General features: G+C 46.9%; 1 protein-coding gene across 3 annotated transcripts in view; it reads left to right on the top strand.

The window, feature by feature from the left end:
* The window catches only part of COQ8A (coenzyme Q8A), a 44042-nt gene extending 25111 nt beyond the window's left edge, over positions 1-18931 (top strand). For all 3 annotated transcript variants that reach the window (XM_017812848.1, XM_017812850.1, XM_017812849.1), the window contains exons 6-15: positions 4459-4581; positions 8611-8696; positions 9785-9925; positions 11138-11219; positions 12641-12734; positions 13575-13716; positions 15296-15403; positions 16160-16225; positions 17001-17087; positions 17534-18931. In XM_017812848.1, the coding sequence (XP_017668337.1) occupies positions 4459-4581; positions 8611-8696; positions 9785-9925; positions 11138-11219; positions 12641-12734; positions 13575-13716; positions 15296-15403; positions 16160-16225; positions 17001-17087; positions 17534-17827 (1223 nt within the window). In that variant the 3' untranslated portion in view covers positions 17828-18931. The remainder of the gene's footprint in view (positions 1-4458; positions 4582-8610; positions 8697-9784; positions 9926-11137; positions 11220-12640; positions 12735-13574; positions 13717-15295; positions 15404-16159; positions 16226-17000; positions 17088-17533) is intronic.
* Positions 18932-21143: the final 2212 nt, after the last annotated feature.

Raw genomic sequence — 21143 nt, 5'->3', positions numbered from 1 at the left:
GTGCTAGGCAGGGGAGTTAGAAAATGACCTGACTTTTATTTTTAGCTGTTTGTCTTTCGTTCTTGCTTCCCCTCTTGCTGTCAAGTCTGCTTAGATAAGATCCTGGAGCAGTGGTTATGCTGTAAAGGAGAATGATAGCAATAGTGGGGTTGAGAATGGGCCAAGAACGGCAATTATTGAGGTGAGACAAAAGTAGAAAACTTTCACATTTGTACTCTTTTGGAGCTTCTCAGGCCAAGGACACAGCAAGGTCTCTAGGTGAGTCAGCTACAGCCTCTAGCTAGTGTTCTTGGATGTGTTTTCCACAGAATTTTACAGTGATGGGTAAGGCTCCATGGATGAGAACTGTCTCCATGGGTTCTGCTCCTGCAGAAATGCACACAGCGTGAGTCCAGGATACCCTTTTCTTACTGTTCTTCTGACTGTATCAGCCTTAGCTGTTCTTGGGGGAAATCTCTTGACATAAGTACCTCTTAAACATTTCTTTAAAAATACTTCTACATCCCTTTCATGATTTCAGGTTGAGGTGTTTGTGTCCAGGTTGGGTGGCTGCCAGCATCATAAGCTCGGGCTAAGACCTGTCTCTTTTGAGAATGACATATCGTCCTGTTCTCTGGAAGCTGGTCGAGGATATAATTTCTCTCCCCACTGCTGCAATATTAATAGTAACTTCTTGGCACTTCAGACTTAAACAAGTGTGATGTGTATATGGCCAAAGGCATGCCTAAGAGTTTCACACTCTTGCTTGGCATCCAGGACTAATGAGAAAGAGCTTTCTCTTGCTTGCCCTTCTCTTGTCTAGTCAGTATAAAGTGTCTTCACGACTTTTAAATGAAGCTAGAAACACTAGTCCTTCAGTCCCTACCCCCAAGCCAGAAACTCCTGTGCTACACATGATCCTAGTAGCACAGCTTGTACTTCTTCTTTCCATTACTGTTACCAGAGGGACTGCAAATTCCTACCCTCCTGCACGTTCTGTAGTAACTGCGCTGGTGCTGATCTGTCTTTTCCTGCTCAATTTCCCTATCCTTGGTTAGTAGCCATAGGGCCCTTCTCACTCTGCCTCGGATTGTCTGTGTTTCCATAAACAATTCACTTCTTCAGGGACTTACCCTAGAACAAAAAAAGTTTGGTGCAAGAGTTTGTGATTTTCTTCCTTTTCCATCCAAGCCTCTTGGCCTGGACATAAATTCTTTCCACTGCCAAATTCTTGTGAGTAGGTGTGGGTTTGTTTAGTTTTTTGTTTTTGTGTTTTGTTTTTTTTTTAATGGGCTTAAGGCCCTAATGCTACCCTCTTTAAGTTTTTTAAGTGGTTTGACTTATCTTACTCTGTTAAAAATGAGGATGGCTTACTTGATTCCAGTTGGAATTTTCTCGGTAGGCTGATGTAGCTAATTAACCTCCTTGTTCACTTGGTGACCTTGATGGCAGCCTCAGTATTTAGTGTGTGTATCTACAGTGCAAGGCTCACACAGGGTGAGAATGGGAAAGCAGAAAAAATTGCCAGGAATAAAAATGAGTGCCCAAATAAACAGCTGCTGTTACTAGTAAAGAGACTCTAGGTTCAGGGTTAAGTTTGTAACTTATTAATGACCTGTCCTGGGCTGTTGTGGTAGGCACTGCACAAATGCCAGGCAAAGCCCCAATGGGCTGGCACTTGGCCTAGGTATGAATACAGAGTTATTTTCTTATGAAAAAGAATAATGCAGTCTCCTTGGGTTGTTAGTCCTAAATACTTAGGTTATGTTCTTGAGGCTTCTCTTGCTCCAAAGTTTGTGCGGCAGATGCTTCCTAAAAACAAATATCCACAAAGTCCAGTTGCTAGTTCTCCATTTGACAGTGGCAAAGAAGGTGGTAAAGGAGTGATGCAGCTGTGAGCTGCACACAGATTTGGAAAGGTTTGTGCTGATTCTGAATTTGGAAAGAGGAAAAAAAAAAAGGGTTAAGCACTTGTGAGGGTGTCTTCCTGCCACCTCTGCTGGGGAAGAACTGATGGGCTCCAGGCATTGTGGCTGCACCTGCCTTCAATTCTGAGGTCTCTGTGTTGCCACAGCTTGTATGTAACTTCTCTTTGCCTTTTTTTCTTTCCCTGATGAAATAGGTGAAACCAGCTTTGTGATCTGAAGATGGGGAGGAAATAATTTGAGGCATCAAAAAGTGCCAGCCATCTTTGCAAAAAATGTTAACTTACTGAAAATGGGCATATTTTTTCATGAACTTGTGGTGAATTTTATCCCCACTTCCTTTCCACTCATCTTTGGAAGCCTATGTCTGTTTTCTCTTTGCTTGCCATGTACATAGTTCTGCTTTTGGCTCTTGCTTCCAGATCACCATCTTGTTCATGCCCCACTTGTGGCAAAGTACATAAACAAGAGTTGCTCATGTGCTGTTGGGCTGCCTGGTGATCAGGTATTGCCCCGGGGGCTTGATTTCAGTGAGAAGCATGCCAAGAAAAGAGGATTGGGAGTGCCTGTATTTGGCTCTTTCTCTGATAAGACTCTTTTAAAATTGTCAAGGTTCATTGGCTTGTGGGGGTGACTTTAATCATTAACTAACTCCTTTATTCTGCTGCTGACTCAAAGGAGGATGTTTTTGTGTGCATTGGTATGAAGCAAGGTAAGGCTTTGATTCAGTACTTTCCCTAGCTCCTGCTTGTCATCTCATGCAGAGATTTGCTTCAGCATTGCTAAGGACACAGTTTTCCTGATAGGACAGTTAAGATGGGATCATTAAGAATCAGAGCTCTCTTAGATGCCTTCAACACTTCACTCTTCAGAGACAGCTTTCCAAAGCTGGACAAAGCCCTCTGCTCTGGGCACTCTACCTGTTCAGTCTCTCAGATTCCTTACATCCAGGATCCAGAGCAAAATGTGCTCTGAGGATTGCTGTGTGTGATGCAAGTAGTGAATTCTGGAGCCCTCCTGCCTCTCTGCATCTTGCTCTCTAGAGCAGCATAGTTGTCCTGTGTACTCCTGTTGATTTTATTCCTCTCTCCTTTTTGTGTACATTATTGACTTAGGACCAGGATTTGTACAGACAGATGTCCTACATGCAGTGTCATCTTGTTGCTATCCCACAAAACAGGTGAAAGAGAGGAGGGCTGAAGGGCAGGGCTTGGCACCAGTAGAGAGTTCTGTGGAATCACTTTTGTAGGGAAAGTCTGTAAGCAATCTGGCTATTTGCAGGGACTGAAGGGTGTCTGTCAGATCAGTAATGTTTGGCACCTCAAGAAAGGTGGTACCAAGTTGTCTGAGTTACCAGAGTTTAGAAGGGACCACTTCCATCTGGCTTTTTGTTATTTCTCCTGTCCCCTGGCCAGTCTAAGCTCCCTCTGCGTACCTTCCTGAGAGCTACCTGGAGATGGAGAGGATCTCTGGCTGCTCTAGTCAGTACATGACACACCAGTAATTTCCATCTGCCTGAGATCTTCAAGGCTGTTTTCATCTCCTGTGCCTTTTTGGGCCCTACTTGTTGTTTATGGGGGCTTCAGCCATTCCGTCCTTAGTACCCTTTCCTCTAAAGTGCTGAAAACAGTGATGTAGCTGCAAGATCAGTGTACTAGCTGTGGGCTTTGCAGCCCATCTGTAAGGCCTGACCTTCCTCCTGCTTGGCTCTTCATCCTTAGGAGCTGATCTGCAGCGTCAAGAGAAGTGGTTGGCGGATGCCTGACTGCCCCCTCTTTCCCTGCTCTACTGGGCATGGCTCTGGAGAAGTAGTTCTGGGTTGCTTCTCCCAAAGGGACCACAAAATGGAATCATGGTCTCCTTCCCTCTCCCTTAATAAAAATTAAAAAAAAAAAAAAGTGCTTCTTATGCCACATAAACCTCATGTCACATACTTGGAACCGTGGCACTGCTGTGTAGATGGCTGCAGTGACCACTCTGAGCCTCTCAGACATCAGTCTATACCCATTCTTGGGGACAGGAATGTGTGTGTTCCAGTATGTATATTTTATGCTTGCCTTGATGCCTGCCTTGTTCTGTGCAAGCTTTCACCTTAAGAAGTTCCAGCACATTCTTGGTCTGTGCCAGTGTGCTGCCAAAGCTTTTGAGGATTCTCCCTTGCTGTGGCTCACTCCTACTGCCCTTCTGTGGCTGTGCTGCAGCCCATGATGTGGGACTCAGGACACCCTTACATAGTCTTTTAGGCTGAGCTAGCTGGTGGAGTGAGCTCAAGCACCAACATCTGCAGAGGATCCTGGACAGTTGCAGCACAGACATTCTTAGAAGCTGTAACTTGCTGCTCTTGGACTTCAAGCCAACAATGTTAAAGTTGTCACAAGACACGTGTACAACTTCAGTCCATGCCCATCGGTTGCTGTGAAGGCACTCAGTGTAGTCCTAGTTTGATTTCCCTGGGGAAGGGCAAATTTCCTTCTGAATGTGGGCTAACACCATGAAGTGGGCTTGCCAAGATAAGGGTGTTCTTCATTCATGCTCTTTCTCTCCTTGCCCTCAGGAAAGAAAGCGGTGATGGATTCTAGCCCATTCCTGTCAGAGGCCAATGCAGAGAGAATCGTGAGGACCTTGTGCAAGGTCCGGGGAGCGGCACTGAAGCTGGGACAGATGTTAAGCATTCAAGGTAAGTGTTACCACAGGTCCTCAGCTATCCTCCTTAGTACTGCCAGCTGTGATACACGATCAGCTGTCTGCCATCAGTCAGTGTCAAGTGAATATGGAGAGGCTGGACAAGTGCCTTTCTTATGTGAGATGGATATATATTTGAGTTCCATCTAATCCCAGTATGAAGTAACTAGATGCATGCACTATATACTATAACTATTTCCCCAGTGTCCCTGTTGTGTCAGGTACTTAGCTGCAATTGGTTGAGAACAAGGTAACAAGGTGACACTGTCTCTGAATTTTAGTGTCTATGTTACAAGCAATTGTTGAGAAGCAGAGCTGTATCTCTACTCACTCTACTCACAGGTGTCCTGCTAGAAGGGAGGAGGATGGTAAGAATGTGATCCTGTTGTTCACGAAAAGTAGTCAAAGTTATACCACACTGCTCTCCCATTATAGCAAACTGGCTACCTGTTTGTGGTTTACATGCTTTGTGGGCACTGAAGCTTTACTGGAAAAGCCAGTACAGGTGATAATCTTACCAGGTGTAAAACACTTGTTTTCATCTTGAGGAGGCCTCAAACTGGTATTTATCCCATTGGGCTCTGAAGTCAGTGACCACAGGTGAAGGAGTGAGTGATGTCAGTGTCTGCGCTGAACTGTTAGGTTGCTCCTGGGAGATGGCAAGTGTGCTGAACTCAGACCTTAGCTGTACTTTTCCACAGTTTGCCTTCCTGCCCAATTTGATAGGGAAAGGAATAACCAGCCAAAAATAGCTGTAAGACTTGTCTGGAATAGCTTTCAAGATGTCATTGAAATTGAGTCAGTGTCTGAGCCTTTGAAATACTTGGTTTGCTTGGTTTGTCCTTCTACTTGAATTTTTGTAGGTGTTCACTGATGAGGCTGGATCTAGTGTATTAAGTAACTTGGGCTCGCCAATAAAGCAAGACCAGCTTCCTGTTCCAGAGAGCCCTGATTGTGGCATTTCATTTGCTAATCACTTGGTTTAGGTGTGTGCCAGGCTGATGGACACATGAACAAAGCTAGGTGGGAGGCATCAGCTGCTGTGTCAAAGGCTGCCACCCACATGCTGTTTTCTCACCCTCTAGAAAACTGCCAGGTGCCAAAGACTGATGGCTCACAGTGCAGATCCAGGAGGAGCTCATGTGCTCCTTGCTTTCCAGTGTCTCTGGTATGTGGCTGAGTGAGCCATGCCTGCAAATCACCTCTGAAGTTAAACTTGTCTGCCATGGGTGGGATTAATTTCAGATTCTTAGGACACTACTGAGTTGCTCCTGATGTGTGCCCAAGCTAGGTCACAGCTGCCCTGGGCTTGGATGTGAGTGCAGAGGGAGTAGCTGTGAAAGGCCGGCTCTGACGAGTAGAAATGCTCTGGGGTTTTGTTACTTGCCTGCTGTCTCCTAATGTTTCTGAGCTCTGGCAGGAGTGTCAAATACTTGCTGATTGATTTCACTTTGGTGTCAAGAATGGACTTACACCAACCTCAGTGGTTGTATCCAGCCCTCGTTTGACTCTTGTGCCAAGTGTGTTGAGCACTGCTGTGCCTGGTGAGAACACAAGCCCCTGTAGCCTTGCTGAGGGACAGCTGTGGTGAAATAAATTTGACACCATCAACAGTGCAGAGTATCCATTTCTTGGGCTGGCTGTTTGGACAGGAGGGTTTCATGCAGTTCCTGCCACTTCATGGGTTTCTCTGTGGCCTGGTGAGTTTGAATTCACTGCTTCTATCAACAGGACTGGGTGTTAATTGAGTGCAGAGGCCCCCTGCAGCTGAGCACAAGTCACAAAGCTCTGTCCTTAAAACCCCTGACTGTTTGCTTGTGGGAGTCAGTGGATTTGTTAGGGACCCACATCCCTGAACGTCATGAACAGCAAAGATGCCGAAGGCCCCAGATCATCCTGTCTGGTGTGTATGCTCTGGGAGATGTTGGAAAGGCAGCTGCATTTACCAGCTGAGAGTGCCCTGCCTTGACTCTTGCTTCGTGTTTCGTTCCAGTAAGGCCTCATCAGTTTACCACAAAGACGTAGAACCTTATTCATCAGCGTGTTGTAAGCCTTGGTTTGTCAGAGTTGCTTCCGCAGCACGACTGATTTTTTGACATTGCTGTCGAGTTTCTGTACAGTCAACCTGGACCTGCAGGTTTCTTGGCTGTTTGGTGTTGTGCTCGTGAACAAAGTGGTGGTTGTCAAGCAGCCCCAGTTAAGGGTACCTTCTCAAACTAGGGGTTGAAGTCCCATGTGAGGTTTTTGGATGTCAGCAATAAGCAAAATAACAGATGTTGATCCTAAATGCTTGTTGCAGGCCCTGATATCTCAATACAAACAGCTTTTGGGAGCCTGAGTCACTCTTAGTGAGGTCCATTCTCTTTCTGCCCAGTCATCCTCGGACATGCAGGTTACATGCAGGTTACAGCATGACAGTTAATACTTTCCTGTACCCCTGAGAACAGTTTTTATAGTGTTCAGAGGCTTGGCAGTGATGCACCATCAATGACAGAACACGTGTTTCTTTTGGTGTTTGGAATGCACACGCAAATGCTGTGTCTCACCTCCTTGGGGGTTTATAGCGTCACAACAGGAGCTTTACTCACTGTTCCTGCAAAGCCTGCTGATCTCTGACTTGCAGTGATGGAACAGGAGCTCCTCTTAAAAGCCTCTGTTGGTTCCACAGTAGGGGCTTTTTAGTACTTTTGAATGCTGCTGTGGCTTCAGTGGGAATTTCTAAACAGTGCTGAGTGTTAATGTGATGTGTCTGCATTATGTATCTTTTTCTATCCATTCCTTTCCACTCCTATTCCCAGGACAGTACTCTTAAGGTCCCTGTTTGTTTCTTGTTTCCTGGGATAGCCTTATGGTTGTTCATGCATCTGTAAATGGAGAGGATTGATAGAGTTTTATTTGAATGTCACAAGCCCAATGTGCAGGTTGAGTTCTCAGGATTAAGGCCAGTTGCCTGGACTCTTCCAGTGTTGGGAGAGCAGCAGATAAATCTTAATTCCTCCATAATCCTTTATGAAATGAAAAGTTTTCTGGAATGGGTAGTTTTTTTCTGAGCTGTTGTAGAAGCCTGTGCTCAAGCAGAGGACTAATCTTTCAAGATGCTCCTACCCCTCCTCTTTCTTACGAGTGAAAATATTTGCTCCTTCTCACACTTAAAATTTTTGGGTTGGCTATGTTTTCTTCTGCCCTTCATTTGGGTAGTTGTTTACAGTAGCAGATGCTGAATCCTGATCTCTCCAAGAGTTCAATACTTGTGTAACTGGTGTTTTGCCACTGCACAGCTTTCTGGAGAAGCTGCTGCCCCCTTAAAATGAACTGGATTAAACCACATCAGGAACCTTGGGGTGTTGGGATGACTCTCCAGGGGATTCCATCTGTGACCTGTGTTTCCATGACGCAGTAGCCTCTCCTAGACCTGAATGCTGTACTGCTGCCAGCAAGAAGATGGGCTGGTGGGTGACAGAGGCTTGTGCAGAGCACTCTGCTCTTGGGTTTGTGCAGCCTCCACTACCCCAAAAGCCTCTGTGCTGTGCAGAACTGCCCAATGCTCTTGGCAGTGCTGCTAGACCAAGCAGGCTTGATTTCAAAACATAAAAAGTTTCTCAGCATGTTTTCTAGAATATTCATACTTTGAGTATGAGGGAATGCACAAAAACTCTCTCCTGCTGCAGCAGGACAGTGGCTTAGGAGTTGTTTGGGTAATACACAATATTGGGTAATAATTTGGGTAATACGCTCTTTTTTGAAAGAGTGAAAAGGAAGGAGGAGCTTTTTTTCTTTTTTTGCTACTTGTGCACAGACTTGTTTGGCTCATTTCTAAAGGTGTGATGCCTTAGGAGGAGCACTTCAGGTGCTGTTTCTGGGTATGGAGAGTTTCTGAACTGGAATTACTTCCAAAATATTCACTAGGGTGTGTTTGGGGGCAGGACAGCCGGACTTGTCCAAATGCAGGTGCATGTTTCTTTGTGTGCTGAAGAGCTGGAGAATGCAATGCCTGCACTGACTGTGTGTGCTTTTCCCTTGGCAGATGATGCCTTCATCAACCCCCATCTCCAGAGGATTTTCGAGCGTGTACGTCAGAGTGCTGACTTCATGCCAATAAAGCAGATGATGGTGAGGAATATTCCTTACTGCTTATCAGGGGAGAAGGGACAATGACAGAATAAATGTCACCCATGACATACCCTAGTAAGAGAGGTGGATGGGGATTTTTAAGAGTATTCTTTCAATAATGTTGCATATTTTCAGTTGTGGCTAGCACCTGATTCCTTCTCTCAATTATGTGCTGCCTTTTCTCTCCAAAACATTGAAGCTCAGCTCTAGGCAGAGGGAAAAATGTGGGAGTTTATGTCCTGAGACTAATTCTGATAGAACAGGATGTTGCACACAAATATGATTATAGGGTCTTGATGAGTGTAGCCTCCTCTTTGGTTTCGTCTTGTCTTTCTAATGGGTGTTAAGCCAGTGTCTGCAAATGCCTACATCCCATTTTAGAAACAGACTTACAAGCTGTAGTCTGATGGAAAATTAACAGCAACTTTATCCTTACTGTTTTGCTTAAGTGTAACCCACCATCAAGAAGAGCCAGAATGAAGCAAACCAAATTGCTTTCCCCAATGTACATGTTCTCTCTCTACTTCCCTCTCTAAATTAAGATGTGAAGGGTGCTGCAAAAGGAATTGCCAGCACTACTTATCTTCTGAAAGACACTGAGCAGTGCCAGAACTTAAATATGGCAGTCTGGCAAGGTAGCAAAAAAGCTGTTAAAGCAGGCTGTGATGTTTAATTGTCAATATTGCCTTAGAGAGTTATTCTTGCATGCCTGGATTGCTTCTGTTCAGCTTGGCAGCATGATGATAGAGGAGAAATAGCTAACTCCTTGCTCATTTGCTGGAAGATAACAAGTGGCACCAAAAAGGGGATGTTTGTATTGCTAAGGCAGCGGTGTTTGTGTTCAAGATCTCTGTCCTTTATGCCAGAGATCTGATTGGCATCTGTTTAGTGCTGGGGAAGCATTGCTGGCTAGACCACTTCCTTGCCTTAGTGTGCAGTGATGAGGCGGGGAAGATGATGTAGGAAGCAGGGTATAGGTACTCAGAACTACTGTAGGCTGTGTGAGTCACTTTAGAGGAACGTGATTTCCAATAGTGAAAGTCTTAAAGTTTTGCTTCCCATACCCTGATGCTTTTTTTTATTTGTAGAAAACTCTGAACAACGATCTTGGCCCCAACTGGAGGGATAAACTGGAGTCCTTTGAAGAACGTCCCTTTGCTGCTGCTTCAATTGGTCAGGTTCACCTGGCACGCTTGAAAAATGGGAAAGAAGTTGCCATGAAAATCCAGGTGGGCTTTACAGACCAGCCTTGTCTCTTGTTTGAGACCATAGAAGCGCGGGGGAGATGCCTGTGTACTGCTGAACAAAATAAGAAATGTTTTAGCGCAAGTGAAAATGTGGGTTCAGCAATACCTTACCTGGTGCAAGCAGATGGGAAAGACAGGAAAGGTTTTGCAGCTCAAGCCACTCTCTTGAGTCCAGATGAGCAGGAGACATCTCATAGGTGTGTCACTGCAGCATGGCGATAATGGTGGCGAGGGACTGCTTGTACTTTTTGGGCTGTATGTGAGGGTCCTACCTGCTCCATAGGTCAGTCCTCTTTCTGGGATGTGCGCATGCCTCATGTCCCTTTCTGGCCACAGCCCAAAGGTTAAAGAAGTTTTAAGTGACATGCAGGCACTGACTGTTGAGCAGTGGCAGTCTGACAATGCAGGAGGATATTCACCAACTCACACTAAAGCTGGCAGCAACCTCAGGTGGTTATTTCCAACAAAAATAAGTTGTAGAGCTAAAACTCCTTGTGCAGCATGGTTTATAATCCAAGAGAGTGAGGTCCCTTGCTGACTTGAGCAGTATCCCAGGCAAAGTTGGTCATCTAGTTGGTGGGTTTTTCGTAAAGCGGGGAGACTTTAGAAACAGTATGAATGAGTACTGGTGTCTTCTCAAGCCACTTGTGTCCAAAGTAGTCTCTGAAGTTAGGCCAAGGTAACAGCAGCAGAAACTGAACACTTTGGCATCAGCAGACATTCCTCTTCACATCAGTGGAGGCTCATTTCCTTCTTGACATATAAGGTGAGAACAGAGGAGGCACTTTTGCCAGGAGTGGCTCAGCCTCACTGCCCTGCTGCTGTGAATGGAACAGTGGGGCTGTCAGTGGTGTTGCTGTGGTAGGGAAATGCCCGACTGCCGTAGCTGTCATGGGACCTTGTGTCTGAGAACCTGTCACGTGTTGGAAGAGTTCCTCTAGGACGATCTGAACAAGCCATTCTGATTGCAAGGAGCTGCATCTTAGCCTGTCTCTCTGTTCCCTGGTTCAGATGCTGGGCTCTAAATAAGCTTTTAGAGGAGAGATGTGTGGCTCAGGTGTGCCCTGGCTCATTGCCAGGCTGCAGGTGGCTGTGGTGTGGGGGTCAGTGGATCAGCTGGAAGGTGTGTGTATTTTGCCCTGTACAACCAGGTCATCTGGTCTCACCACCTCTCTGTCCCATTCTGTCCCACAGTACCCTGGAGTTGCCCAGAGCATCAACAGTGATGTTAACAACCTGATGGCTGTGCTGAGCATGAGCAATATTCTCCCTGAAGGTAAAAAGACACAGAGCCTGGCAGACCCTGTATTCCCACTGGTGCAGTTTGAGTTCTGCCAACCCATTTCAAACAGTGCATTGCATATGTGTCTCCAAAGACTGGAGGGCAGAAACAGCCTCAAGGAAATGAGAGAAATGACTTAAGAATTACTAAGTCTGCCCAGGAGCAGATTTCCTGCAGAAAGCAGGAGAGGTAGTGGATGTAGGCAGAGGGTGCAGGGCCAACTTGAGGAACCATGTTCCGCTCCCCTCTCTTGCTGCAGAGCTGTTGCTGCCTTTGCTGGGCATGTGCCTTATCCAGTGTCGACTTGGTGGGGTGGGGAGTGCACCTGTGTTGTTTTTCCCAGCCACACGTGCACATACTTGCCAGAGTAACGTGGACTTGTCTCTGTGTGCTCTCTATAGCAAAGGACCGATAGGGTTTCTTGGCAAAGCATAATGTGCCTGGGAATATTCACTTTTGATGGCTTTCTAGCCATGAAGCACAGGCAGTTGTTCAGGTTAGGTAGTCTTGCTTTCTCCCCGTTATTTGCTGGTACGTTTGGTAGAACTCATACTTCTCCAATTTTCTTGTAGCCCTCCATGCCTGCTATTCTCTACTCTTCTTAGTTGTTCTCTGTTGTTTCCAGTCACAGTTGTGGAGAACTGTCAGACTTGGAACTTGCTCAGTGTCCCAGCACATGGATAAGTCCCTTTTCCCACAGGGAATGCAGGACTTAACTACTCCTTTTTCCAAATACCTGCCTGCAGCAGCTGTAAATCTTAGTGGGACTGTACAAATGCTACTTTAAAATCAGGCTGGGTGCTGACAAAATCGGGGTCTGTTCTCTCTGGTGGCTGGGCAGGGCCCTACAGAGGCTGCTGCAGCCCCAGCTGTCTGTCCCAAGAGGTAGATTGGTTTTCCAACTTGGAGAGTAAGAAGACCGGACTTGGCAACTTAGGCCCTGGCTACGTGCTGCTGCTGCAGTTCACTGTATTAGTCATGCTGACTGTTTCTGCCTGGTAGTGCCTGCTTCCAGTTGTAGGCAGATATGGATTTGAGTCTTTTTTTGTTGCTTTTGCCCAGGCTGGTGTTTGGGTGCTTCTACTCCTTGGTGTGTGCCTCTGCACAGCCATGCCAATAGCACGAATGGACAGCTTGGGCTGTGGGGTGGGAGCCGGGGGAGGATGGAGCTCTGCTGCATAAGGACAGTGGTGTGGACATACCTTGACTTAGGATCAGCTGTGTAGCCTTGGCCTGGGATTACTGCAGAACCTGTAGGTAGATGGAAATATGCTTTGGCTCTTTCAGGTTTCTTGTACTCTTCAGCTTAGAGCTGGCTGGATAGCAGTTGCTCCTCAGGTGCAGCTCTGGAAAGCGTAGCCTGAGGGGGTCCTTTTCTCTAAGTCTGCTCTCTCTTCTGCTTGTTTGACCTTCAGGTTTGTTCCCTGAGCACTTGATCGAAGTCGTGAGCAGAGAGTTGGCCCTGGAGTGTGACTACCTGAGAGAAGCTGCCTGTGCAAGGAAATTCCAGTATGTTCACACCATTGCCTTCAACTCCACCTGTCTGTGTGTGTGAGAAACGCAGGAGGGGTTGCTGAACTTCAGGGATGGTGGGGAGATGAATGCGTGCCCTGGTGGCTCAGGAGAAGGGTGCGTGTTTGTGGCCTGGGCTGTCCCCTGGAATTACTACCTTGTCAGCTGAAATGTGATAGCATATCCTCTCTCCTCCAATGCAAGCCTGTCTGTTTTGCCACATGTGAAGGTGCTGCAGTAACTCCTGAGGCCGGGTTGCAGTGCTGTTCTGTGTGCACTTATGCCAGCCTGTTGTGAACTCCTCCCATCCTTTAGAAAAAAATAGGAGGTTTTTCAGTTCAGATCTCTTACAGTAACTACCACCACTAGTACTGCCTGCTCCCTTGGCTTGCTGTAGCAGTGGGGCCTGGATTGTTTTTACATGGTGGCTGGATGATGGGGAGCTGCTGGAGGCTGGGCACCCTTCCTGTCCTGCTGCAGAACTGCCCCTGTGGCATTGTTCCCCTTGGCAAAGCCCGTTTATTCCATGTGTGTAGTCTGGCCCTGAAGCCAAGTGGGGTGAGCAAAAGAGCCCAGTGCCCCTTGATGTACCAGCCTGGAGCCCTCCTAATATCACTGCTCTGGCAGGAGACATGACCTCAGGAGCTGGCAGCAGCTGCAAGTCACTGGCATGTTTTCTGCTGACTTAATCCCTACTGTAACTGCTGAGGAAAACATATCCTGGCAGCCCCATCAAGGGTGTGGGGAGAGGCTGGTGAAGGGCTGTGTGAGGTGTTGCTGAGGGATCTGTCTGCTATCAGGGCTCCTAACCATTTCTTCTCCTTCGTCTATCCCTAGGGAGCTGCTGAAGGATGACCCCTTCTTCTATGTCCCAAGAGTAATAGACGAGCTGTGCAGCAAGCACGTCCTGACCACAGAGCTGGTATCTGGCTTTCCCTTGGATCAAGCTGTAGGGCTGAGCCAGGAGATTCGAAATGAGGTAATGTGGGCAGGTTGTGCTTTTGCCCTCGCTCAGAGCAGTGAGCTTGGCCTGCCTGGGGACTGGCAAACCAGGGGACGCTTCGTGGCAGGGCAAACCCTGAGCAGGACAAAGCAGGGCCAGAGTCAGGGACTGTCTGGAGCCTCTAGGAAGACTTCTTTTTAGGAACTGTGGCAGTGACAATGGGGTCTCTCCAAGCTGATCTGGGCCTTGCAGGCACCAGCATTCAGCAGGGAGGGATTGGAGGGGGTGAATGGCAAGGGCAGCTGAAGGGGAGGTAGCTTAGCTGCGTGATGCCCTGTTTCTGATGACTTTAAGTTTGGGAAGGATTGTCACCAAGGGGAAAGGGGTCTTGTGCAGCTGCTCTTTTGGGCAGGAGTGCAGAATCATCTCAGTGCAAGCAGTTGGGTGTCATCTCCTCCTGTGGGACTGACCTGTGCTGCACAGGGCTGCTGGAAAAGTACCTCTCAGTAAACAGGAGCAGGGATGTGGGAATGGGTAGGCGTTGGTGCTGAAATATAGCAAGGGACTGGAGGGCTGTGGGACAAGCAGCTGTTCTAGTAGCAAAAATAACTGTTCTGGTATTTGGGGGTGTGTGTGTGTGTGTTCCTTTGTGTGAGCTGTCAGCTGTTAGCAGGTCAGTGGGGAAGAGGGCGGAGTATGTTTGTCTAGATAAACAGATGTGTCCCATTAGATTTGAGGTGACTGCCTGTTCTTCGGGACTGTCCCCTCTGATGAGCTGTATCACCAGGACTGATTTTAAAAAGCTGTGAGGTGGGGTGTTGCTGCAGGACCAGTCCTTCTTTCCTATAAGCTACTGGCCTGGCTGACCCTCTGCCTTCTGACCCAAATGGCAGTGTCCTGGAGCGGGGTCTGGCTGGCATTTGGTGCTCTCCTCCTTCCCTCTAGAATATGATGTTTCACTCAGCTTTGCAGAAGCTGAAGAAGGGCAGAATGAGGCTGGCAATTCTGCTGAGCAGGATCCAGCATAACTATTGTCCATAAAAGCTCTGCTGTAGTATGTAATTCAGCAGTGGGCTCCTGAAGGACTGCTACTCTTGCTTCCCCATGCCTATCAATCCCGAGGTGTAGGTTTGCTTGCTCCTCCCTTGAGCTGGGTCAGTGCCGAGCCCAGCAGAAGACTTGGCTGAGGAGTACATGGTGGGTCTGTATATCATGCAAGATTCCCATTCTTGCAACAACCAAGTGCACAGTCAATGCCGAGAAGTTAAAAGGCAGGACCAGGACACGTGCAGTTGGATCAGTACTGGAGACTGCTGTTCTCAGCTGCCAGCTACAGGGTACCAGCTTCTCTGGAGGCACATCCAGGGGCTGATGCAAACTACAGCTCAAGCTGATGTGAAACTTGCATGGCATCTGTGCTGGCTGCTAAGGATATCCTGTGGCAGGTGTGGGCTGGGAGTTGCTGAGAGGTGCTCCTTCAGCACTCTGCAGGAGTTCTGCAGCATAGAGCAGATTGTTCCTGCCCATGTGGTGATGTGATCCCTGTTGCAAGTTATATGTGTGAGTAGGGCTTGCTGCCCTTCTGACTAGTTTCTTTCTTTCCTCGCTTTTCAAGATCTGTCACAACATCCTGGTCCTGTGTCTGCGGGAGCTGTTTGAGTTCCGGTACATGCAGACTGACCCAAACTGGTCCAACTTCTTCTATGACCCACAGTTGCACAAGGTAAGCCCAAGCAGCTGCAGTTCTGGGCTTTTTCACCAGCTTTTGATTATTCTCCATTCCCAGAGTTTAATGAGCCCTTATTGAGATTCTCTTAGATTCCTGTCCTTGAGGCATAGGCAGACAGGGAAACCTGCCCTTTGCCACTTGCCGTGGCTTGGTCTGGGTAGGTGTAACCTTGGGCTTACAGGGCTGCTGTAACCTTGGCTGCCTGTCTTTGGCCTTAGCTCCCATCACAGCTACTTCCTTAGCCTCAGGGTTTGTTTTGAAGGTGGCCAGTGAGAAGTTGCAGCTGGCAGCACTCTACCAGGACACACCTGAGCCCAGGACTCTTTAGTTGAATGCTCTTGTCTTGTGCTGTGCTGGAAGGGTAGCAATTGCAGATGTCTTGCTTGTTGGTTTGGCTGCCTCTGTGCCCTGCAGGGCAGAAGGAATTGCTTGTTCATTCCTGAGGTCTGTGTTGGAAAGTGCTGGGAAAAGGTTCTGTGCTGCTCTGTCCCTGGACAGAAAGCCTGAGTGGAGTTACCAGCAGGGCAGGTGTGACAGTGTGGGCATTGCCCATTCCTTGGCCACATGCCAGCGCAGCTGTCCGGGCTGCAGTCAGGGAATAATGGAGTCAGGGGCAGCTGAGCTGCAGAGGGAAGTACTGGGAAAGCTGGCTGGGAAAGCCAGCTGAGTCTCCTGAAGACATCAGGAACATTCTAAAGATCAGGCTCTACAACAGTGGTTGACTGGTATGATGGGTTTGTCCATTTGCAGGTGGCCCTGCTGGACTTCGGAGCAACACGAGGGTTTGATAAGAAGTTCACAGATGTCTACATAGAGGTGAGGACTTGCACTGTGTCTTAAGAGTGCTGCACCTGATTTTGCAAATACTTGAATCTGTTAGCTGTATCACTTTGTATGTGGAGATACACTTTGGGTGTGGAGAGAACAGGGCTGGAGGCAAGAGAGAGATCTCGGTTCCTCTTTCATCCTTTAGCATTGCTGTCTGCATATCTGCTGCAAGCTGCTGGCCCTCTGGGTTTGGGTGTTCACATTGCATGACAAACATGAACTGCAGTGTTACTTACTGTGAGACTCAGGCAGCAGGGTGTATCAGAGCACTCAGAATTCTGTGATTTTTATATGAGGCTTTGCAGGAATTGCTTGTTCTGCTCCCTGCCCCTTCCTGTGATTTCTAGCTTGCTTACAGACACATACTGATGTGAAGTCATACGTGCTTCCTTTGTGATCACCACGTTCTGCACTTGACAATTGTCTTGACCTGCCGCAGCCCACAGCTGTCACCTAAAGCATCTCACAGTTGGCTCTGCTATTTCACTGGGGAAAGGGCTGACTGATTTGTGAAGCTTTTTTGCTGTCCCTTACGTTCTCTGGGCTCTGTGTAGCCCTACTGGGAAGAGCCATCAGCTGTATCTTTTTGCCAGTAGCTCTTAACCTGGCCAACATGCAGAGACCCCTGAAGATGAGGGCAGAGGTAAGGAAGCAAGTAGGCAGCATGTGTTAATGTGTACCTGTGGCCTGTGTAGTAGTCCTGTACTCAAAATGTTTTTCAGTCATCTCCTAGTTCTCCTGAAAGTATTTTCCTCCTATTCAGGTAATCAAGGCAGCTGCTGACATGAACAGAGAGAGAGTACTGAAGAAGTCCATTGAAATGAAATTCCTCACTGGCTATGAAATCAAGGTATGGAAGCAGAAGGATCTGATGTTAGCATTGGCCACAGATAAGGTTGTTGTGGGTCTGTGAACTTCCCCAGATTTCTTGATATGATAAAAGCCAATCTCAGTCCAAAAGCCCCACTGATAAGGATGAAAGAGGATAAAAATGATTTGGCTTTTGGTCTCACTTCCTTTTGGGAGCAAGAAGAGTAATGAGGATACAGCTAGCCCCAGACCCACTGTCCTTCCTTTTCTTCCCCAGCAAGACTCTGCAGGTGATGACAACCCCAGAAATTTCATGGCTGAGTGGATGGTCTCCTGGAAGGTTTAACTGCTCCAAACTGGGGGCTGGAGGTTACCTTTGTCATAGGCATGGCTAGTTATCTCTCTGAGCTGCTGCTGATAGCATTACCATTTCTTTTCCTCCCTGGTGGTTAATGATGTTATTTATGACTCTTTCCTTTTGGGCAGGAAATGGAAGATGCCCACTTAAATGCTGTCCTCATCCTGGGAGAGGCTTTTGCATCTGATGAACCTTTTGATTTTGGCAACCAAAGCACCACTGAAAAGATCCACGGTTTAATCCCAGTCATGCTGAAGCATCGGCTTGTCCCCCCACCAGAGGAGACCTACTCTCTTCATCGGAAGATGGGGGGCTCTTTCCTGATCTGCACCAAACTGAAGGCCAAAATTCCCTGCAAAAACATGTTTCAAGAGGCATATAGCAAATATTGGAGCAGTAGGGGCAAGAAGCCAGAGGAGTAGTAGCAATGAACTAACACGCCCTGTTCTGAGGGCCCGGCGCAGCTGAGCCTTGCAGAGAGCGCTGTAGCCTCCCAAGTGTTGCACCCCAGCTCTCCATCCTCTTGAGATGCAGCAGCCTGTGCCCTGGAAGCCAAGTGTGCGTTTCACGAGGACAAAGCTGTTCTTTCATGCTGTGTCTGTCCTCCACTGACTGCCAGTACAGCCCGCAGCTTGCAGGACACTCTTTGAGTGCTTCTGTGCTGTTTCAAGGCACCAGCTGAGTACCTTGAATGCATTTTTAACGTTGTGATGGTGGCTGCATATTGATTGGGTTTTACAACAAGCAGGGGAAGGAGGACAAGAGCAGAATTTGATATTGAAACCTATTTGTAATTCTCCACAAATTGTTTTTTAAAAAACTTCCCTCTTTCAAGCTGAGGTGGAATTCAAGTAGATTTCATACTGTGAATTATAGATTGAAATACTAAGGTGTTCCCTACCACAGACACATTCAGCACCTCCCCCCCATTTTTGTAAATCAAGTGGTGGCAGTCTAAGAACCCTCCTGGATTTTACTGACATTGATTTAATGCAAGGGGTGTGTGTGTAAGTAGGATGAAGTTTTATGCTTTCTGCCTCTTTTTGGCTTGCAGGCTAAACATAGGAAATATTTTAAAAATCCGAGAATTGAGTGCCAGTCTCTTTTAAACACACACACGTACACACTCTCACAACCCGTCTCAGTTCTGGGAGTCAAACATGTATCCAGCAGAGCTATATCTGAGCACAGTTAGTGGGATTCTTCACTGTCTGGTAGAGATCAGCTTTCCTGAGGGCAAGTTAGATAAGCTACAGCTGACACCAACTGCTTGCTGGACTCCTAACCAAGAACCTCGTCTGTCTCTGCTTCCCTGTAACGCAGAACTTGTGGCAAGGCAGATGAACATGTTGTCTCTCATGAGCAGTTCCAGCTTTAGCTGAAATGTCACACAGTTAAAACCAGACGCACAGTTTTAAACTATTGGAGTCAAGCTAGGAAATTTACTTCCTTAGGTTTTTGTACAAAGCCTGTACCTGTACGACTTCCTGATGTCAATAAACAAGTGCTTGTGCGGTGGCCTCCTGCCCTGTGGTTCTTTCTTCTTCTGGAGTGGTAATGAATAGCCAGGTGAACCACGTTCTGTTCTGTGGGATAAACAGGAGCTGAGCAAATGAAGCAGCTCCCAAGTCTCGTTGCAGTTGTTTGCTCAAAGGCTTGGAACTAGCCTTGGCAAGGCTAAACCTGTGGCCTGTTTATGCCTTCATCTTTCCATTGCAGCTGTGTCGCTAGTGCTGTGATAGTGACAAGTTTACCAAGAGTCAGAAAACATCAGTCTGGCCATGAAAATCCCTGGTAATTTACTTGTTTTCTTATTTTCTTTTGTTCTAATTCTTCTGTTAGTCTCCTGAGCACAGGTCTCTTTGCCTTTCCTCCGCTTGTGAAGGAGAGGCTGGTGGAGTTGAGGCTTACGTGGTGCTAGGAAGGCAGGTATCCTCATCTGGCAAGTGCCAGGTACATAGCAGCAGGCTCAGCTGATCCTACTCAGTTAACACAGCCCAGGAATGCAGAGGTTGTATTATCTTAAACCTCAATACATAAGAAATTCTGACAGCTCATGTGTCCAGAGGTAAAGAGCAGGTAAGTGAATAAATGGTCTCTTAGGAGGGACCTCTGAGAAACAGGAAAACAAGTTATTGTATTACCTTTATTTCAAGATCATAAACATATGAACCACTTCATTTAAGACTTGGTTGAGCACGATCCAGTGCTCTTTAATTCAAAATACTAGTCAGGTTATTCTTAACCTTTTGAGAAGATTAACTCTGCTGTTCACTGAAGTAATAGTTTACATCAAGCTGTTTATCAGTGTACACTGTTTCAGTAACTTTCCTTGTTGTTTTGAGGTCTGATAGACGTGGTTTGGTTTTCCTCCTTTGCATCTAGACCTTGCAGCTGTAAAAACAGTAGAATTGTTTGAGATGTTAAATGCTTATGTTAAAGTTTATACTTTTCTCTGAAGCTCACCTCATCTAATTCCCTTATCAGTTTTTTAAAAAGCAAATTCTGAAACTGAAGATTCAGGGTCAGTATGTCCAGAGAACTTGCAAAGAAGGCAGAATAACTCAAGGATTACAGGTCACTTTTCCAGTAAGCACTACTAGGTGAGACTGGTATGCACTTGTTCATGTGAGCACAGATCTTCTGTATACCATCCTGGGCCAAGAGCATTCAGCTCTTGGCAAACATTTCCCTTCCTGAGAGACAAACTGTGTTTAGGAATAACGTCACGCTGAACAGTGCAGTTGTTTTGCATTTGCTGAAAGGGTAGCAACTAGCAGAAGCTAAGATGTTGCTTTATTAGGAGAGCTAATTAGAGCTCCCTGTCCCTAATGCTCCTGGCCTTTTGTGTACGCTCTAAAAGCATAAATAATGGCTATGGCTTTGTCCAGAGAGATTTGTGACATGAGGAATTGTGTGTCAGTGTAACAGCCGTGCAGAAAACGTGAGCTAGAAACACTGTGCTCTGGCTTCCAGTCAAAGAAGCCTTGACATTTTACAGTGAGCAAGAACTGGTTGCTCTGTGCCAGCCAGTGCATTTGCTTGAACCACACATGTAGGTTGAGGATGTGGACTTTTCTGTGCTGCAGCAAGCTTCTGTTCTAGAAACATCCTCTTGTGAAAACAGTTCTTTATTCCATAGGGCAAGCTGGAGGTTAAAGCTGCTTCTCTGAAGACAATGCTTTTCCATTCTAAAGAATCAAGATTCAGGCTACATGTGATAGCAGTGATTTTCCTACCTTCTTTCTTTAGTCTGGGAACTCAAAACTAATGCACTCTGTGAAAAGTCAGAGCACAGGGAACATAGTATTTCCCAGAGCTACAGCAGCCAGGAGAGACGGGCAGTGGACTAAATGGGCTTAGATCCACATAAGCTCGAATGAGGGGCTGAGGAAGTAATAATTCTGACTGAAGCAGAGGGACAGGAGTAGGGTAGCCTGTGGCCATGGAAGAAGTGGGAATTGTGGTGACTGTTCCTGGAGGCAATTGCTGGTAGTCCTTGATAATGGGAGAATGCCCAGGCTGCGAGGCTGGCAGGGATCAGTAACAGCACAGTCCTGTATTTCTGCTGTGGGGGGGTGTGACTGAGCATGTGATCAAAGCTAGGACTTACCACAAGTCATTAAGGTTGGAAAAGACTTCTAAGATCATCAAGTCCAACCATCAATGTAGCACCACCATGTTCACCACTGAACCATGTCCTCAAGTGCCACATTCACACATTTTTTGAACACTTCA

The sequence above is a fragment of the Lepidothrix coronata genome, unplaced genomic scaffold (assembly GCF_001604755.1).
Source record: "Lepidothrix coronata isolate B3197 unplaced genomic scaffold, Lepidothrix_coronata-1.0 Scaffold38, whole genome shotgun sequence".
Classification (NCBI taxonomy): domain Eukaryota; kingdom Metazoa; phylum Chordata; class Aves; order Passeriformes; family Pipridae; genus Lepidothrix; species Lepidothrix coronata.
Note: the sequence above shows the minus strand (reverse complement) of the source record. Positions and strands in the feature narration are given on the sequence as shown.